The 21,876-nt window shown below is 42.0% G+C and overlaps 1 protein-coding gene across 1 annotated transcript in view; it reads right to left on the minus strand.

Annotated features, from left to right (window-relative positions):
* Positions 1-19,108, minus strand: part of dnajc17 (DnaJ (Hsp40) homolog, subfamily C, member 17) — a 32,653-nt gene extending 13,545 nt beyond the window's left edge. The window contains exons 1-10 of the mRNA XM_037072063.1: positions 18,883-19,108; positions 12,373-12,442; positions 10,117-10,175; positions 9,931-10,018; positions 9,470-9,546; positions 8,738-8,858; positions 7,938-7,987; positions 6,036-6,113; positions 4,247-4,327; positions 2,851-2,970 (exon numbers count right to left, since the gene is read on the minus strand). Coding sequence (XP_036927958.1) covers positions 2,851-2,970; positions 4,247-4,327; positions 6,036-6,113; positions 7,938-7,987; positions 8,738-8,858; positions 9,470-9,546; positions 9,931-10,018; positions 10,117-10,175; positions 12,373-12,442; positions 18,883-18,963 — 825 coding nt within the window. The 5' untranslated portion in view covers positions 18,964-19,108. The remainder of the gene's footprint in view (positions 1-2,850; positions 2,971-4,246; positions 4,328-6,035; positions 6,114-7,937; positions 7,988-8,737; positions 8,859-9,469; positions 9,547-9,930; positions 10,019-10,116; positions 10,176-12,372; positions 12,443-18,882) is intronic.
* Between the last annotated feature and the right edge of the window lie 2,768 nt (positions 19,109-21,876).

A 21,876-nucleotide genomic window follows, 5' to 3' on the forward strand; every position in this document is an offset into this window, starting at 1 on the left:
CCCAGCCTTGTGGGCTATTTTAGGTGAGAGTGCACCTTTTCAAGCATTGGCAAACCTGCAGGCTGGAAAAACAATCCCAGAATAGCTGATCTGCTGCATCTGGTTTGTGTCGTGACAAGCCTGTGATAACCTCTCTAGATGGAAGAAGCAGGCATGGAAAGCTCAAATTTAAATCCTTTACAATGGATTCACTTTAAATAATATGGGAAGCTAAACTACGCAATAAACCATGAATCACGACACAGTGATTAACGATGCTGTTATAACAACGGAGACTCCAACATTATGTCCGGCAGATGGTTAGATAGAGATTCCATGTCCGGGACAGTCTGGGAGGTGAGATATGAATCATAAATCAGACTCTGTGGAATCCATAAAGCCAGCCACACATGAAATCATATTCAGATTCAGTGACAATTTACAGATCCCATTAAACACTGCATTTACATGTACAGTGTCTGAGCTGAGCGCTGTTTCTGAAACCACACAGCCCACAATTAATATAAAACACCTGTTTATTATCTTTACTTCGGTTCATTTGGGCGTGATGACTCTTTATGGATTCACTGAGATTTGCAACTGCAGCGGAGTTACCCAATCTTTCACTCTGACAGTTTATTATGTCAAAGGGTAAAGTCTCAACAAAGAAACAGTCTGCAGATGAAACTAGATCCTTTCCCAAAGGAGGGCTTTGAATTGAGTCAGGGGCATGGGGAGCAATTCCACTCAGTGTGGAAGATGCCGTCCTATTTTGAAATTTTAATATCCATGGTGAGAATGCAGACAGTGGGGAACGCTTATAAATCATGTCATATCACTTTTCTGGACAAGAAGAACAGAAACAGAGCTGACAGTTCAACAGGTCTCCTCCTCAGTGTCTGTCTGTGAGAGAACTGAAAATCTAACACAACGTGGCATTGTAAGTAATGTTCAAGTTCTCTAGACACTAAGGGGGGTCTGCAGAGAGAATCTGTGGCTCCAATCCATTAGGCCATTCGCAAAGGATCGGCACACTGTACAGACAGATCTCAGAAAATGTAATTTCTTAACTTCAATCACTCACAACCACCTGAGTGGAGTGATGAATGTGTTTGTGTCTAGCATATATGATGATCTGCTTCGTGATGGCTATCTGACAATGCCTGGCTAAAATCTCAACATGTGCATTTGTTAAATTTGCTGGCAGCTGTCAGTGTGGCGTACAAATCCTTTGTCTGCTTTTTGACATCAGTTTGTGTTTTCAATCTGTAGAAGTTTAGGATATGTACCCTTAACACTGGCCCCAGATTAATTTACTAGCATGGCAGGGCTGGAACTTAAATCTGAAGTCATCCGTGTGTCTTTTAGCTCCCTGCAGTGAGACCCTGACCCTCTGAGCAGAATATTTGGATTGATAAGTTTAAAGAAGCCAGTCTTCACCCAAGCTGCTCCTATTAAATTTCAGCCAGTTGGTGTGGGGAAGAAACTGCGCTCCGATGACAGGAGAGGTATCTGATTTTTAGATGTCAGATAACGATGTGATGAGAAGGACCTCCAAGACTCCGGCTTCTTATTACCTCTATCTCTACTTTCTCCAATGCCCCCCATGTCCGCTGACCCCAGACCAGATGTGGAACAACATTACCAAAATCTACACTGGTTGAATCATTATGTCATGTGGGGCCTCTTTGGTGAATAGTATTCTCACTGAGAACTAATGTGAAAATCACTGAGCCATAGTATTGTTTTCATTCTCGGGGGCAGGACATAAAAAAAGATGGAGCAATCAGCTTTGTAAGGCAAACTGGGTTACCATAATAACATTTAAAGAGATTAGTATGACAAGTCCCAGCATGCAGGCTGAGTCTCACATAGCCTTGTCGAGGGGGTCTGAGACACAGCATTGGGCTGAAGGGGTGAAACCCAGTTCAGCAGCAGCTCTGGAGACACATAAGTGGACAGAAAGTGTTGACTGATCTGTAATCTCTCATAGGTAAAGATCTCCATGTAGGAGAAGAAAAATGGACACTGACACTGTGGGGGAAAAAAAGCATTACTTCATACTAATCGAATCATAAAGAAAAACTCTGTAGATTCTCTGTGGATATGGGCTGAAATGAGATTATCCTTGGATGGGAAAAGAGTTAATGGGCCTTTGGTGTCTGCATGCGTAATGGCAGCAAAATACAAAATATTAGGCGTGCAGAATGAATTTAAAAAAAAAAGAGAGACTGCAATACAACTACTGTGATTTACAAAATCACAAGAGGCAACACATCTCTGGGAAAATTTTTCAAGATAACTTTTCACAATAAAGCCATCTTTCAGCTGCAGGAAACTTTTGGCCTTACATTTTCCAAATTCAAAAAGAGAAACCACATACCCCCCTAAAACTTGCAGAGATGTTAAACTCACCATAATCAAAATGCTAAAAAATTTTTTTTTTAAAAAAGTCAGTCTGACGTGCCAGGCTACCATTATTGCACACAGCGTTTTCTGGGTTGCTATGTGAAACTCAGCATTCCTGGGGTCTCCCAGGTCAGACCTGTTAATGAGCGTCCCGACCAGAGGCTGTGGGCCAATGCCGGTCCAGCGCCTCGCCACTCCAAAGCAAATAAACCAAGATCCATTTAACCAAACACATTGTTCTGGGCCAGATGGGGGGAGTAAAAGCACTGGAGGAATATTTGCACCACTGATACTAAAATAAAACCTCACGAGGTTTACATACCTCTCTCTCTGGGACTGGGACAGTGTTTAGACAATAGCATTTGTGTTGGAAGCTGTGTACATGGGAAGATTTTGTAACATAGGACCAACATGCTTAATGAGAGAGGAGGGGAATTACGGCAATGCATTCTCGGGTTATACCTGCGCAGACATGAACAGGTCTGGTTGAGTTGCGGGAGCAATAACCTCGGGCTGTCCTTCAATCCACGAAATCTTCAAGGGGTTGTCACTCAGGCCACTTTCATTCTTGACTGCCAGCTCCTAAAAACACAAAATAAAATGTGAGGGCAGATCTTGTTTTTGTACGCATCTTAAGCCTGGTTATTTGTGGTATGTACAGATCGAATATCAGACTGAATGATGTCACTAATGCATATACCGTTCCAGATTTCATAGGGCCTTGTAACTAATTGTCCATTTCATATTGCAGTCTTTAAAAATCTCTTATTACATTTTAACTTAGATATAGAAACCTACTATCAGCAAGAGGACTGGCTATTTCTGTATGGTTATCACATGCTTGTCACCTGGTCAGATTCAGACATATCTGGGTTGCAAGTCATAAAAAGCCTTTTTTGTTGTTTGGTTTGCTTTTTTTTTTTAAAGCAACATTATGTAACTTTTCAATTAAAATAACAGCCTATAAAAACATTTTGATGGTTCAGTGTCTTGTAATAGGGTGAATGGTGTCTCTGTCTCAGCCACTCCACCCAGTCGTTTCTGCACTAAAGTAACTTGGCACTTACAAATCATCTGATAAATTGTTACAGACATGGGATTTGTCCGACACTGGTGTTGCATTCAGAGAATTTACATAATGTTGCTTGAAATGGGAATGCTGTGTGGTTTAACATGTAACATTACAAATAATACCAGCATCAAAAACAATAACAATATTATAACAGTAATAAAAAAAAATATCAAGAAGAGCTCTGGTAACATCCACAGATATCCATGTTCAGGAATAGGAACTAGTTTGGAACTGAAATAAAAAGTGGATTGGTGCCTCTCTAATAATAAACATATGAAAACCACATGTAGACAAGGACAGAGGTGGATTGTAACAGGGCCAACTCCCAGAGCAAGACTGGGACCTGGAGATGGGCACGCACAACCGCAGAACTTGTGCCCAGATCCCCGTCGACCGGCAGACATGTTCTCTGGGAGGAAACCACACGTCATGGTGAGGAAGCTACAACAAAAAAGTACACCATCGCGACAAAGGGCCTGAAGATCCAGACAGTGTGGAACAATGAGTCGGCTTGAGTTCTTCCGTTCAATGGTAACCATCAGCAAACAGCTCTCCACACGACAGATGACTCAAACATCACTTTTGGTTGCAGAGACTGTCCCGGAGCTAGGAAGTCCATGACAGGTGTCATTTTTGGTAATAGTCAAACTCAGCAGGTAACCTGAGACTTCCAGGCCAATGAGTGGTAAACAAATGTGGTTCTATGTAAATGTCTGCTTTGGAAAAGATTTTCATTACTGAACAAACAGAATGAGGACACTGACTCAAGAAGAGTTAGGTACTTACAGCTGCTCGCACAGTTGCAAATTCAACCACAGCGCTTCCTTTCTTCTTACTCGATACAATCACATTCAAAACATCCCCATACTAGAGGTAAGAAATGGGAGAATAAAACAAAAGTCAAATGGAGGAAGAGGAGAAATGCAGAACATTCACATTAGTATTTCCTTTCACACACAACCCATAACTGTGAAAACACAAAGCATACGCAGAATGAAAAACTCAAAACATGGGGGAATATAACAGAGTCCTGGAATAAAAGTTAGGATACAATATGTGTTTGGTTTATTAAACCTAATCTGTAATGATAGGGTTCGTATGTTTGGCACCAAACCAGTAATAGTGCAAAGAACATTCAAGTCACATCTCTTAGTTCTCAAGAGTTAAGAAGCAATGCTGGATGTCCGTATTTTAGCTACTCCTTGTGCAGTGACAACATTTGATGAACGATATCTTAACATGGAAGCTGAAATGAGATGTGGCTTTTATCCAACTCCCTGCCACAAGCCACAAATCACAATTGGGAGGAAAGGTTGGCCTAAAAGGGAAGCAGGGAGAAGAGTGTCTCAGTCATTTCCTAATCTCTGTCCAAGAGAGAGGCGGAGGGAGATTAGAAACATGTCTTAGCAGCTCTTAGCAGAGCAATGGCTTTTCTGAATTCTTCAAGGCTTGTAGCACCTATCACTGAGGCCTTCTTCATTAACCCCTTCCCACCTAAAGCAGGGGCTTGGGAGCAAAGAGCAGGAGGGAAGTGGCCTTTGACAATTTCGTTCCGTAAAAATGTAGCTTTCTGGGAACGGGAAAGTCCAGGAATGCTAATACTTGCTAGGGACACTCTGGAGCATGCCAACAGTGACAAAGGAGACTCTCAAAAGGCCTCTGTTTCATAAAATATAAATATATTAATATTTTTTTTCCCCCTTAAAAGAAGACATATTATTTTGAGCAGCCAAAGTACACAAGTCTGCACACGTACACATCAGAAGCACACTTGCTTTCCCACACAGCGGTGGCTATTTCTACTTGCCCAAACTATAAACGGTCAGCCAATGGTGCTTGCCATCTCAAATGTTTTTCTATAATGTATTCCCTTTGCTTAAGAATGTAAAAAACACTTTTATTTCCCACAGTCGTCATCTGGACGCAGCCCTCCAACCTCTCCTTTCACAGTGATTGAGTTCGTGCAGAGGAACCCTTGTTCCACCCAGCTTGACGTCAGTGACACTTGCACTATCCTTGTTTTAGGCTAACGTATGCCCCACCAAAAAGCCCTAGTGACGGATCATAGCATAAGGTGGTACTGGGTTGCATGAGAAGAGCACATTTCCTAATGCCTCCCTTGGCACTTCTTAATCACCTGGTAAGAGGGGCACAAACAATGGCGTGCATGGCTTTAAAAGGGCACTACAACATTGCCCTCAGCACTTTCACTGCAACAAAACTTAATGGGCCTTGTTTAAGGGGAAGAATAAAACAATCTACAGTGCTGATGTCATGCAGACCTCAAATATGGCCGGACTCTGCAGGAAGAGTGGAGCTCTGCTTTGGGGCAGCAAGGATCTAATTCATCAGTATATAAACTAATTATGACACATTATATACAATTTCATATTGCATAGCAATTTGTATAGCCTGATATAATACATTTCCGCAAAATATAATTCAGAACAATTCATAGATTAAATACCCAGAAGGGAATGTCTGTTTTTGGTTTATTTATTCAATTAAAGACTGTAATTCATCACACTGATGCAAAATTCCTGTAAAAACTGCAGCTGATTTCCAGCATGTGTACCTTTTGTAGAAGTCTGAGAAGAACATCCTGAGAGTAGCCTCCATTCATGTCATCATCTTTTTTACATTTCCACTTTAGCTGCAATGAGAATAAAGACAGAGGGGAGAGGGGCCTTTCAATTGTGAGGACTGTTAATAATTGAAAAGGTGCATGATAATGTCTAATCGGCAGGGCACAAGTGGAAACAAAGCAGGCCGGGAAGACTTGGCAATGTTGACACCATGATTGCCATAACCACCAGGTCAAACTGGAGGAATCTGATTGTTAAGCTCTTGGAAGATCACGCAGGCACCACCTGTGAAATCTGCAGTCAATTTCCATTGTTACAGAGGGTGTCGGACAGCTAAAAAGGGTGAAAGCTACAGAATTAAGCCCCAGACACAATAATGACAAAGTAATCCAAAGCAGGTCCATGCCCAAGGTACTCTGTCGTGGGCAGACTGAGAGGAAGTCGTCCTCTGGATGAGTTGCATCTTTGTTGGAGCTGTGGTTAACTTACTTGCTTGTGTAACAATGTTTCTGTGTCTTTACTTAAGTCTTGATTTTTGCCATATTGTTCTGTGTAAATGCGGTTTTAGACATTGCCATACAACTATCCTCTGCATAAGAGCTCAACAGCTCAAATGAACAGCTATCACAAAAATCAACAAGACAGTTTACCATTTTTTTTTTTACTTGCTTGGAATCCTCTCACTAAAAGCTGATGTGAGTTCCCGTACTCCTTAAAAGAGATATTGTGCAACTTCTCATAACCAAGTACAAAGTACAGCAGAGTCTAGCCAATATCACACTGACTCCTTAAAGTAAGATTATAAATGGCAAGCACTAAGTGTTGATTCAGTTCCAGCATTCTGTTCACTGTCAGGGAAGCAGGATTTCTGGGAACTTCCATGTCTACTTAGCCTCTTTTACCAACAATTATGGTAGAAAATATACATTCTCCTTCCAAGAGCAGTGTCCTGTCTTTGACGATAACCTTCTTAGCCATTAATCTTTCTCCATGATGTGCTTCTCCTGTTCCCACTTTCATTAAATGTAAAGACAGGAAAGATGATAGTGGAATCAAATTAAATGTCTCTTTCTGCTTTTGATGTCCACTTACCTTCAAACTTCCAGAGCTATAATAAGATTATTTGTTTAATCTACAAATCAAGTTTTATCTTAAATATAATGATCATTTTGAGACAGATTCAAAATGGGATATTAATTTGACTGGACAGAAACATCTAACAAAAACGCTGTGGTCGATCTGAGTCTAGAGACGACAAAATAAAACAGAAAGAAAAGAAAAAGAATCCAAAGGACAAAAAAGTATTTTCATAGTAGACACAGCCTTTGGAATAGATCTATGTAGTAATGTTCCCATGTCCTTGAACATGACCCATGATACTGTCAGTCTTACGGCTGCTGTTTGTTTTTCTAACTGAATACATAAATGTCGGGTAATACAATGCTGCACTAGATGGCTATCAAATTTTAAAACCAGATTTAATGTCTAAACACATTAGCTAACATCCCTAGTGTCTGCGCGGGCTAGGCCATTTCCAGGAGGAAATATAATAAGCCCTCTCTTGGCATAGTTACAGGTCTCCTGACGACGTCGGGCCCGCTCTGGAGGAATGGGCGTTAGGACAGTCTGTTCACTCAGTGGTCAGACAGCGTATGTGGTCTCCAAATAATGAATTACAAATGTCCAAAGTTTTATTAAAATCCTCTCTGGGGAGCTGCCTGTACTTTCACTCAAATTGAGCAGTTCCTTCTGAATATGCTGGAGACCCCCCCCCATCTCTTCCTCGTCCTCTTCTTTTCCATCCTCCAGTGTTATCTGCCAAGAATAATCATCCCAACCTCTCTTCCCAGTCCCATCCGCTGTCTAAAAAACCCCATAGCTGAAAACCTTACCTTCAGTTTTGGGGTCACATTGCTCTTGGAACATCTGTCTCCTCCTGAGTCTGAGAAAAAACATGAGGGGAGATATGAGACAAAGATGAGTCCAAATATGTCACTTGAAGATAGCAGACCAGGGACTTGTGCAGATGGATAGCAACTTTAAATTGGCTGTCACATGGTTAAAGTATGGCTCTTGCTACAGTCTGATGATCCACTGCTTTTCAAGATGGAACAGAGAATACTGATCCAGAGGAGGTCTGGGGAGGCCTGACTGCATGCAAATGGAAGAGACTCAAAAGACGTGCTGACTATGCATGAGTAATTGTCCAGCCACAAAAAGGGGTCTAGTCTAGCGCCAGGAATCAGTCGTTCCCTTTAATACCCACACTTCCATCGTCTTATTTCACAAGGCTCTTAATTTCTTCATGTCTCCACAACGGAGAGCCTGAGGGCTTTAATACAGAAATATTTTCAAGAGGTTAAAAGTTTGATGGATGTGTGAGCAAGGCAATCCACTGTTACTGCCAATAAACTAAAATAGACCTATTCAAAGTGTTTTGAAGCAAAACATTGATGGAAATATACATTGAGTTATTGTTGTTTTTTATGTGAATAATATTTGGTAAACCACAGGGGGCCTGGTGACTGCTGTGGCTGGACTGACAGGATGATGGTTAGGAGGAATAGAAGTTTATTGAGCTAAGGCTTTCGGGGTGGTAAAAGGGCTTCACTTGGCAGAACAGCAAAGAACCGCTTTGCTTAACCTTGGCTGGAGCGGACTGGACTGGGTTATATCTTGGAAGTGGACGTACATGTGTGAGCGTAGCCTCCTGCTTGTTGCTCTTGTGCTTCTCTTTCCCTCTGGATCTGCTCTTTGATGAGCCTCTGTTCCTCCTCAAGCTGCCTGGATCCCTCCTCTCTCAAACGGGCAATCTGGTTGGAAACAGACACGTACGATACGGTGATGTGCACAGACAGACATAGTGGTTTTGAAGAACAGCAAATTATGCATCATTACTCTTCATTAGGCACAGATGTAGTTCATCACCTGCTTTTCAGTTTTTCCAGGAGAGTATGCAGACCACCTTATTTCTTTAGTTAAGGCAGTAACACCTCAGGATGAGACAGAAAATGAAACAGTGCCACCTACTGGTCATCACCTTCTTCCACGCCTCGGTATTTGCATGCATTAAGCCCATTGAGCACATGCCATGACTCATAGTGTAGGCATGCACACCATTTTTATTTATCACTGACGTTCTGAACAAAGTGCATCAAGTCATGCAATATCACCTAATGGCCTTACTGATAATTATCATATGTCAGGGGGAAAAATCCTCTTTTTTTCCTGACCCAAATCTTTCAACTCAATCAGAAATGTGACAAAAAACAGAATAAAAGCACCTTCAACGTTTCCTGGATTCACAGGACCACCTTTTTCCCAGTACAAGCTGAAGCCTATAGCATAGTTTTTTTTTCTCATCTTCTTCAGGCAGTGTTTGGTGCAGTTGCATCTGTTGTATGGTTTCTTTAAATTCTCTTACCTCTTCCTCAAGTGTCCTTGTGATCTGCACTTCCTCCTGGCTCTGAGCTTCTGCGAGTCGCTCTCTGGCCTCCAAGTCTGTCAGAGTAGCAAAACACACACACACACACACACACACACACACACACACACACACACACACACACGAGTCTGTTTGTCCTTCATTTACTCATATTGAATCTCTTTTCCACTATGTAGCCAACAAAACCACATACCAAATTAATTCAAAATGAATTTAATTCTCTCTAAAAGCTGCTCTTATTTCATTTCATGATGTACAATCCATGCAGCTATCCTTAGCACTTAAAAAAAACTCTCAGTCCTTGTGGTAATACTGGAATAATGAATGACAAAAATAGAATATATCTTTAAATAGATATAATCAAAATCTAATACCAACCATTTTTAATAAAAAGTACATCTTGAGCCTCCAAAAGCTTTGAGAACTGCAAAGTGACTCACCAAGCTTAATTTTCTTCCTCTTGTCATCTAGTTTCCTGTTTCTTTCTTCTGCTTGTTTCTTGGCAGCACAAATCTTATCGTAGGCAGCCTGAAAACAGTATTTGACACCAGGAGGACTTGTTTCAGTGTGCGTGTGAGCGTATATCAGCACTTCTATGACAAGTTTGGAGGCACTGTTGGTTTTACCTTGGCAGCAGCATCAGTTAGCACCTCAAGGGCCTGGGACAACTGGTGGAAGAGCTCCGCTAGAAGAAGAAAGAGAAGAGGAAGGTGAGAAAACGGACAATTCTGTTACCGAATACAAACAGAGACGCGGTTCCACTTTAGGGTTTGGGGTTTTTTTGGTATATTTTTGCTTCAGGAAACAATGTCGTGCATGTTGAATACAAGCTTTAAAAAAGGTAAAATATATAAGAATTGGCCACAAATAGGGAGCAGCATATCACTAGCATAACTACTAAGTGCTGCAAACTGTAGCTTCCCTGGGCTAAGATAGGCCTGCAGAGCTAGCGGTCCCGTCTGGAGCTTGTCGCACTGGGGAAACGTTGGTATAGTTTACAACATTAGCACAAGAGCTTTGGAACATTGGGAGGATATGGTTTTCAAACCCTGGATCTAGGGGAATGCTGAAAAAGAGCAGCATTGAAATGGGAACCAGAATACATATGAATATATACACAATACATCCTCCGCGACCAAGAGAATGGAACAGAACGATGAAAACATGGCAGGTAATGGGAGCGACAGCTGAGGTGTGAAGCAGAAGGGCGAGAGGCATCAGTACGTAACAAACTGTGGATGCCTCACCTACAATTGGACTAATGCCTTTATAGGAACAGAGCAATATTAAGAGATGGCATTCTAACTTCACTAGATATCTCTGCATTTTTTAATGTTTAAACTACAACTATGTATATTGTGTCTCTAAAAACAAAATTAAGGCTACGATTTCCCAAAGTTTCGACACAGAGATCTTCAGTCAGATTGACACCTGGATTTTAAAGAGATTGAAAAGAGAGTAATTTTGATGTGAAGAGAGTAAAGTGAACATGACAGCTACAGGGGGCTAATGCCAAAAGAAGTACTATGAGCTCAGCATGATATCTTCAGAATGAAGCTGGGACACAGGGCTGAGGCAAACTTAGACATTTATGCTCTGAAAGCCGTTAGTCTCACGAAACCCGTTTCCTCCAATGACACAGCCGTGCATTCCCTCACAAAACCCTTGGCCTCTCCATCTATCTTCCATTAGAGCACCTCGAGGGGCCGCTGCCGCAATCACCACTACCACGCGAGACTCCACCTCCCCAGTTGTCATCTAACACACGCACACACAAATGTACACAGGGAGACCACAACCCCACTCCCCATCACACAACCACCACAGTACTGCACTATACTAGCCAGGCTTAATCATTCACTTATGGGAGGCCTAACGATCCGATACTGTTACTCCCTGTGGGGACTGGCAGTGCACACTAACAGGAGGCTCTGGAGATCACGCTGCCAGCAGAGGCGGTCAGGTTACCTGCACGCATATAATGTGCTGGAGTGAAATCCAACTGGGGGAGACCTGCCATGCCCACTGGGCAGCTCAGAGTGTCACAACATGGGGGGTTGTGGAAAGTGAGGGACTACTGGGGGGTGCGTTCAGTCAGTTAGAAATCATGACCCCCAGATCACCTCTTACTTGCACACAACCGTCCCCTGAGGGCCAGCAAGTCCCAAGACTTGCTCCGCTCTCGTGCGATAGAAACCAAGTCTGTCCATGTGAGGGTTCAAGTGTTGAGGCCCTCCAAACCACTTCTTTTCCATTTCTGGGAAACCGACCCCCTGCTTTTGTATTATCCCTCTCAACTCCCCCAGCCCAACCAATTTCCCAGTTTTTTTTTTCCCCTGACATAATCAAGAATTGTCTGAACCATCCAGCAACCACATAAACCTCACTCGAAAACATGCTTCATGACCAGCCTTTTGTCCAAGGTACCTTTTTTTTCTCCCCTCTCCTGACAAAAAGCTATATTGAGATTTTCTGGTCTAATTATTGACATGCTGCTTGGCGACAGGCCGCAGAAGGACTCATAAAACCAAGGAGGGATGGAGCGTGGAAACACTTTTGGTGATGGTGGTGCTGGTGGATGCTGGCTGGTCCTGTCTGTCTAGAAAGTCGACAGGAGAGAATTCCTACTAAAGGGCTGCGGCTAGGCTGTCTGGCTCGGTATAACTTACTGAGCACTATATGGAAATCTTCATTTTTTGGTCATGAACATTTGGAGGCTACTCAGTTAGGTGATTAACCCTAATTTTTCAAAAATCAATAAAGAAATTGCTGAAACAAGTCATAAATTTTATTCCAGTTATTCTGTGTGACTGACAGCGGACTGTGGCTCAGAATGGAAAGAAGCTGAAGAGACGCACACATTAACAAGCTCACTCACTCACCTGCTTTTGGGTTGTCTGGGTTCTTGTCTGGATGGCATGTCAGGGCTTTCTGTCGATAAGCTTTCTTGATCTAGGAGAAAAACAGAAGAACCCCTTGAGATCTGGTGAGTGGAAAATGTTGATGACGAAACAGAGAGAAGGAATCATCCTCTTAAGCACAGATTACAGCCATGTGAAAGTTCAATTCTCACTCTCCTGTTATCTTTAATCCTGTCATCCTTGGCCTGGAAAACCAAAGTCATGGTAACGGTCTACCATGAAAGCACAAGGGGTGAAATGTGCTCTACGTTTAAAATAAAAAAAAAAAAAAAGGAGGGGGACTGCATTGTTTGTATCAAATCAACACCTGAGCCAATCCTCTGCCTCATGTCCCTTTGACATGTTGTTAGTGTAATCTAACCACTGCAGCACATACTGCACTGTGAATTACCCGCACAAGAATTCCTAACTATCAACTACTCCCATTGCCAGTTTGCAAGATAAATGTGGCCTCAGTTGCAGCCTCGCATTAGTCCAGCTTTATTCAAACTTTAAAAATGTTAGAATAACATACACAAACAGAGTGCCATTGTCTATAACAAATCTGAGAAGGCCGCCATTAATATCTTAGGCCGCTAGCCAAAACTTTTGGGGGGTTAAGAGAACCAAAGTGGAAAAACTAAACAATACTTTGGAGTATTGTAATGTCATATGAGGTTTTAGTTATAGCTGATTTTTTAACTCTGGGTCAATGCTCGGAATGTTAACCATTCATTGGTCCTTCTAGGGACCGGTTAATGACAAGGTGGTTTTCATTAGATCTCTGCTCCTCTGGAGGGAGAAGGGAAGCAGGAAAACGTTCCGTGGAGACCAGAGGGGGCTGCAGAGTGCAGTGCTGAATCTTTCTGCACACACGCTCATATATGCATCGCATGCTATGAATTTGGCACAAACACCCCCTTAGACGCAAACACACACACTAACATACATTTTCTCGCCAGTCTTAATCAGCCATGCCAACATTCTGCGTGTATTCACATACCCCCCTTCAAGTCTCCTGCCAGTATGCCACGGGCCACAGAATTCGGGAGCTCCTTTTTTCATGTCTGGGAAACGTTTGCATTGGACGCATTTGCCTTCTGGCATTTGCAGTTCTTCCTTGCGTGTTGTTTTGCACAATTTTATCTTGCGATGACACGCCAAAAGACACAGAGCTGACTTTGCTGGGGGGAAACAAATCTCAACTCTGAGGAAACTGAGCAGAGCGGTGTAATCCATCAGTGTCCCAGCCATTTAAACAGCAACTTCAATGAGTCTCCATGACAGTCAACCTAGACACATTAGGCTGCCCTCTGTCTAAGGTACGACAGCTGAACATTTATACAAATATATGAAGCAGCAAACCACCAGTGAGATTAGACAGCCCCAAATGTCACATCTCCTTGACATCAGGATTTTTTCTCCCTATAGTCCCAATAGCAAATGAGCACTTGGTTCATGAGAGGCCTTTGAGAGACTAGAGTTCATTTAGAGATGTTTAGTCTGGCTGCCTGGCAAACAGAGTGTTCCTACACATCGATATGAGCACAAAGGTGCGGACGGACTCCGAACACATATGCTTAATGTTGGCCTAAGTCTAGTCCTCTTTTGTTACTCTTACTCACTGTTTCTCCCTTTTCTTTTCTCTGTGCTCACTATCACAGCTTTGCCCAATTCTCTAAGAAGAGGATGAAAGAAGTGAGAACAATTGGAGAACTCCCTGCCTTGCACAGCCCCATCAGTGTTTTGATAGAACACAGAGATTGAGGGTCTGCTTAAAAAGACTACGAATGTGCTCTTCAGATACAATGTTGTGTATTTTTTTGCAGAGCATTTCAAAATGCAGGCTGTGTGTTTGAAAAATAGCTTTCTCTAAAAACATATCAATAAAGTTCATCTTTCCTAATTTCCATATGACATAAAAAATGAATTATAAATATAGCCTGGAGTAGCAATTTGACGGTTCAAGCCTGCTTGCACTCAACAGAAGGAAGAAGAAGAAGCCAAATTGAAGCTGTGAGCAGGAAAAAATGGGTTTCAGGCTTCACAAGGGTGAACAAAGTCACTTCAGCTAGTTTAATTCTATTTAAAGAAGGAATGAGACAAATCACAAAGTTTTCTCATAATCACAAAGCCTGCCCTGCAGCGTTTTAATAACTGCAATCTCAAACTTCCACCATTTGTCACCCTTTCATCAGATTTATAGGGGACACGGCATGTATGTTCAGGAAATGTCTCAAGTGACTTAAATCAAGATTTCTGATTGGCATCTTGAATCACGAGCAAATACGTATCAGGCCACAAACTAATAAACTTGTATAATATAACTGCTACTGTTGCATAATTTTTGTGAGGTGATGCAGTTTGAATGCAGATTGGAGGTCTTTTTACCACTGAAAAACACTGTGATAGTTCTGTAAGAGCTAAGGTCTTGTCCTCGGTTCACACTCTGTGCTTCTCATGTTCTTCATCACCTGAAGCCAGCTGACAAGATAAACAAGTCTCCACATCTGCTGTAAATTAGGCAGATGTTTGACATTGGCAGGACAAAAGTCTGGCCAACTGATCCGCTTCACAAGCACAACATGTCATCACTGATGCGGTCCTGGTCAACAGCAGCCATGTTGCACGTCATCACCCATGTCTCACTGAGTTCAGTTAAAGCCCTCGTTAACACACATACTTCCCTACATTTCAGCTAATTACCTTCGCAGTCCCTCTGATATTTTTCTCTCCATCTCCTCCTCCCATCTTTCCCTCTTCACTCTCTTTTGCATCCTTCACGATATCTTGTCTCTACTGCGCTTCCAGTGCCGTTTTGTTAAATAATACATGATTACTCCCATCAATGCCCTAACACGCAAGCCTTAATTGATGCTGGAAGATCGTGAAGCCCCTACAAACTAGAAGTCAAACCAGGCCAACTTCTGAAGAGGTGAGCACATATGTGGATAAGAGCTCTCAGAGAGAGCGAAGCATCTTCTTACAGGACTAATCCAGTCAATTACTGTAGCAATTATCGCTGTGCAGCTCACTGTGACCTTTTAGGATTGGCTCTTCAATCAATTATGAGTAAGACCATGCGAAGAGAAAGCCATAAGAACTCCTGGAGTAAAACTAACTGCTGTCCCTTGAGCTTACAAACATGTTGGTATTTAATTCTGCTGTGTCTTCTGTCTCTTCCAGTTCAAATTATTTTTAGATTAACGCGTACACATTTTTCGTGTCTTTTTCGCGCGAGACAAAGTGAATTGCATAAACCTCAACTATTTCCCACGATTCAGTTTCCTCAACGGAAGACTCTGATTGTGCAGCAGGAGGCCAACAGTAGCCTAATGTTTAGTGCCTGGCCAAAACAGCCTATGTGTGCCTCCCTGATCCCTGTCTGCCACATTCTTAACTACATGCCCACATCTTGTCCTCATTACATCAGTCTTTGGTGCCAATTACAGTTGACAAACTGGTCCTGGTGCAGCCGCAGCACTGCCCGGGTAGGGCCCCTAGCCTGTGTAGCTGATTAGATGCCTGATCTGCCATGGGCTCATCCTCCTTAATTACAACACTCTGCTATTTATGGGACATTATCAGCTTGTGGAAAATAATAACAGGCAGAACAGGGAGAGGAAAGGAGGAGCAAAAAGGATATGAACACATGACGAAAAGATGAGATAATAGTACGAATAAAAGTGGATACAATAAAAAGATGAGCAAGACACTGGAAGTGACTTTCCATGTCCTTAAGGTGCATATTAATCTGACCAAACTTCCATTCAAACTGGGAATTAATTTTCCTACATTACCTTTTAATGGAATGGTGTCAAGATGAAATTATTTGGATTAATTTGGACTGTCAACAAAACTAATGGCTCCACGCTAACTAATAGGGGTGGGAATGACAGAGTAACTCACAATATGATAAATTCACAACAGGTTCTTCACGATAATTATAGTATCACTATACAGTGGTTCTGGGATAATTGATACAATGCAAGATAATCACCCAAAGATAATACACAGTATCTGTCTAACTGAAGAATGGAAAACAGCCCTAAAAATGCCAAGTGCAGGAATTATGTACTTACTCACTGCACTGTAGTACCAGTTTCACAGAATTTGACATGAGGTGAAACAAAGTTAAGAGTGCATGAGTGACTCTTTATCAGACACACTAGTCCATGTCCATGTGTGCCATCTTTCCATTATTAAAGAGCCATACATTAACAAAGGCCAGTTAGATGGAGTTAAAATGTTTGAACGAAGGATGCAGCTGTGGGTGACTATTAGTTTACACCACAAAAATGTATTAAGTATTGCCTCGGATAAGTCAAACTGGCAGTTTTAATAGAACATATTGATATTTTGTGCCAGAATATCGAATTGATTTCCTTAAATCAAACCCACCCCTACTAACTAACAAATGTATAATTCAGGTTTTTATTTAAATCATCAATCCATTAAACTTCTGGGCAATGTTGTCTGATGTTTGCAGATTGAACACACCTGATGACCACAGGTTGCATCACTTCTTATACGCCTCAAGCGTATAATGCAATAACAATCCCAGTCTACCTGCCCCAAACAAGCAGACACTCAAAACTCATCAATGGGTGCACTGAGCTTTCAATGCGCTATTACCCAACATGGATGCTCTGTGTGAAAGTGCATCACCCAAGCTTGTAGTTGGAACATACGTTACAGCACATCAGGTACACTACAATTTAAGTAGCTGAATGAACCACAAGAGCTGTTGTGTGGTCTTGGCTGACGACATAGTTTCACCAAGCAATCTGTGGTAGGTAAAAAAAACACACTGAGTCAATTATTACCTAAGCCCTGCTGATATGCATGAGCATTACTCTTTAAATCGCGGCTAGCCCTCAGCAACAACCCCCCTGAGCAGTGACGGGATAAAGCAAACCAAACACATCCATAGTCATTAAATCACAGAGCCTGACATGCCAGTTTCCCTAGCATTTATCAGCCAGCCGATCTCAGACGAAGGACATCTGCATTGATAACAGAAAGAGATGCTAAATAGAACCAGGAGGAGATGCAGGATGCAGATCCTCTACGTCAAGGCAATGTTTTACAAGCTGTGGCTAAGCCCACATAAACAGGCTTTGGGATGAGTTTCTTCCTCTTTGTCTGTGATAAACAACATGCCTGATGGTGGTGGTCGAGCAGCGGAGCGAACAACTGGGAAAAGCAGACCATTTGATGACATCTGTCTTCACACACTTGATTGATTTTCGAGTCCCACCAGACTCAATGCACTGCACACACACGCACATACACAAACCATCACTATCTCTCTCGACCATCAACAGACCTCAAAGACCAGCCTGCTGCATTGTGGGGTCTCAATTGTACCCGAGCCACAACCGCTAATTTCCTCCGAGATAATCCACAGGGGAGGATAGGACTTTGAAATCCAATTAAGAAATTAACTTCCTCCCTCGTTTTGGCAGCGATCTTAATTTCCCTTCGGGCCTGTGGATTAGAGATGCTGGAAACAGGGAAGAGAGGTGGTGGTGAGGAAAAGGCTGGATTCAGGATATCATGGTGAACCACTCTGAACTGGCAAAAGAAGAAGAGAGCCGAGGGACCATCCCAGAGTTGGTTCGAAATCCATGTGGGCACAAAATGTCATTCAGGCAAAATTCTGTTTGTAGTATGAAGAGGTGTGTAAAACATTACCTTTGGAAAAATAGGAGCTCCAGCATTTTCTGCCCATTCACTTTCCAGGGCTCATGACATACTACCACAGTTTACCCCTACCTGATAACAATACACACTGAGTTTGCACACTCAAAGCTATAGGGTTTTCTTATTTTATTTCAGCTTCTACATTATGATTACTTAGTGCTTTTCTCATTTTTATATTATTGTAAGCATTGAAATGCAGGCAATCAGATGACATCTCATTGAGCTCTGCAAAAGAGTGACAGGCATTTTTCAGATACTGACGTTTTTAAACCGAAGGATTAATGGCTGACAGGTTAACTGATGGTTAAAATAAAAGTTACCTCGAGTTGTGGCCCCAGACTTTTAGACTCACACATACCAGGACTTAATTGATGCAGCGTCGCCACTCAGTGGTCTTTTTGGTGTATCACACCTTTATGATTCAGGCATTAGCCGGTTTGTCTGTCTGTTATACTTATTAGGGTCTCATTGAACTAAACACACGAGTCCTCGCTTTACTTTCCTGCCACTTGTCGGTATTATACACGCACATTAGGCACAACTGCACACATCTCTTCAAGCTTCATACTGTGGTAGCAAGCTAATATAGCCTTCTGCCTGCAAGCAATATTGCCCCCACACAAGTACAATCACTCCATACACACATACAACTGTTCTTTAATACATGTTTATACTAAAAGTCGGACGGACTTTCTGCTATAGCAGCATTATCAAGCCTGGCATATATGTAAGAACAACACCAGCTAACTAAAAGCTATTAGCTTAACAGCTAGCCCATTTACAAACCTCTTTCGATGTAGCGGTGATTTCAATGCCGAGTAAACCATACAGGTCCATCTCTAGGATTTTCTTGGTCTTTCCAGACATGTCTTCCGACAATAAGCTACAGTACCCACACAAAAAATACTAAAAGTAAACGCAAAGTTAACGTTTGGCTTATTCAATGGCTTATTCAGTGGTTTGTTGTTGTTCTGGCAGCATGAGTTTGACGTCTTCGACCTTTCAACTTGCGCAGTGCAACCTGGGAGATGTAGTTTTTGTTCCTCCGTTCTCATAAAGTGTTTTTGTGGCCTTCCAATCAGGTAATTTTTCACTGCACAGTTAGGCTAATTAGATTTTTAAGTTTATTCTACTTTTGAAATGGTCTTACAGCATGTAATTCACGTTTTGTTTTTGCTTTTTGTCTGTTTGTTTATTTATTTATTTATTTTTATTAACCAAATTCATTTGAGCTAAATCAAGCCCATAGTTTAAAAGATAAAGAGTATCTACTTCTTTGTCAGACAATTTTTTTCATTCACTGATTGTTGAATGTCGGCGAACAACTTCACACGATTATGGTAATATGACATTTTGAGGATGTTATCAAATGATCACAATTAAGGTTTAAGTTTTTGCCTTCATTATTATTTCACACAAACACATGTACATTTACAAACCTGTCTACCAAGGTACCCTGAAATATGTATTCGACAGAACTGCGATATCTTATATTTTGAAAATAAATGTATTTGTTCGGTTGCGATGCATTTTGCTGAGTTGTTGTGAGTGCAGAGTGCTCTCTAGTGGACAAACTAAGCAACGACACTGTCTCTAAAATTGCCTCAAGCTCTTTTTCGTACCTAAATACAATTATTATAAGTAGGCAATTATGCCAGCACACGTATTTGTAAATGTGGGATAAGTCAATATTAGCTTTATATACCGGACTTATAACAGGTTTACATCTCGTGTTTTTATTTTGGGCAGCTGGGGCTCCACCTTTGTTGACATTTGGATCCTGGTGCAGAGCTTAAAGGTGGGGTGGGCAAGTCTTGATTGCTGAGTCTCATTCCCAGGTTGTCTATTGTTGTCTATTTGACAACCTGGGAAATGATGTTCCAGAGTCAGTTTTCTCTCTCCAGAATCACTCATCCCACCTTCAAGTCATTAGTTACCTTGTTTCAGATACCTTGTATCACATAAAATGTAAAATGCAAACAAAAAAATCAATGCAACTGTTGGTATGATTATGGTTTTTGGCACATTTCAGGCTGTAAGCTGGTGTGGCATCCAAAACTGGGATCCATGGATTCTTGTGGGGTAACTGATAGATACCTGAGGCTCTCCATTTAGGTGAAGTATTGTATTAGTTGAATACTAATGATTGTATTTCTTTTGTCTGAATAAGGATCATGACCAAAATATTGGAGAAACTTCTGTTCTGATTAGAGTTATCAATACACAGCTCTGATGAACAGCTGGCCAGTCTGGCCAAAAAACATATCAGCATCTGGCATCTTACATAATGGTACCTGAGAAGAAATGCATAGTGTTTGTATAGAATACATTTTTATGTAATAACCCAGTTAACTTTCCTAAAGAGAGGGGCTGGTGTGTTTTTTCTTGTCCGGATATGGCTCTTTGTGTGGCTTAATGATAACAGGGAACAAAGATAATCCATTGTTGCAGCCTTTCAGGAACACGTCCTGACATGTCCGAGAGCAACTCTCCCTTTCCAAAATTAAGATGGCGAAATAAATGTTAGGAGAGAGCCCTGTGTTATTTGCAAACTGGTTGGAAATACTCTGCACGCTCAGGCTGTTCAAAAAGGTTATCTGCTCTCAGGATGTTCATCCTGAAGAGCTGCCTCCTAGAGAGCTTAGCACGTTCAGCACGTCATGTCACAAGTGGTGACCTTTGTGTCCTTCCAGGATGTCTATGACAAACACAAGATACATCATCATAGAAGCCAAAGAGGTAGAAGGCTGTGCAGAAGGGTTAGCAGGTTAAATGTCAGTTTGCCTCTGAAGGAATCATAGAGGAAAATCACTTGTTGTGTGAACGTGTATGCAGAACAATGGATGCAAACGTGACAATGCCACTGACTTTGATATATAAGGAGTTTGTTTTCCAACTGGTGGGTTTCATGATCCTGCTCAACTAGCTGAGCAAGAGAATTATTGACTACCTGTGTTCATAATGAGCACGTAATATTTGCTTAATAGCTTTTGTTGCTCAGTTTAAACAAAGCTGTGTGTCGGGTAACCATTATTTTCACTGGGGGCAGGCTGGAAACGCAGCTTTACTGTACGTTATTTGCTTGTTGTAACTTGAGAACACTCTGCTGCTGATTTCTCAGTGGTCCTCCCAACAGAAGCCTGTGTCCTTTAGATTGACAAGACATCTCATGGTGATGACACTCTGCCTAAGGGGACCCAAAGTAGTGGACAGATGCAATGGCTGTGTGGCTGCCATTCTGGATCCTGGATTCTGATCTAAATTATTAGAAGTTTTGCCATTGCACTGAGAGAAAGAACACAGATAACCAAAAGTTCATGTCCAAAAATGCTGCTGCAAAGGCCGACATGGTTGCAGGGCATTGGTTGGACATTGTGTCTTCAAGTTATCAGTTAAAACCACATTAACTCAAGAGTGTATCAAAGTCCTCTGCTGTGACAGGCAACCTGTGGATTTGCTTTCAAAAGTCACTGACTAACTCGAAAGGAAGTTCCCTTTTTCTCCAGTAGTGACTGTCCGCCTGCCCTGAGGTCGGATCCAGTGGACGGGATGGGGAGTGTGTGAGTGGGAGGAGGGCCCCAACCACTGGCTGCGTTCAGCATCACAAACAGCTTCAAGCCAGACAAAGACAGGCACATTCACAGACGGAAATCAGGCCACGTCGCCTTCAAAATAAAACCAAGGAAACCCCCTTCTGAAAGTGGACTAAAGTCTGCTGTGTTTCAAGTTGTCCCTTCAGCGGTTTACTTCCATTTGATGGACTGCTGGTTGTAGTAAACC

The sequence above is a fragment of the Acanthopagrus latus genome, chromosome 16, assembly GCF_904848185.1.
Source record: "Acanthopagrus latus isolate v.2019 chromosome 16, fAcaLat1.1, whole genome shotgun sequence".
Lineage (NCBI taxonomy): Eukaryota > Metazoa > Chordata > Actinopteri > Spariformes > Sparidae > Acanthopagrus > Acanthopagrus latus.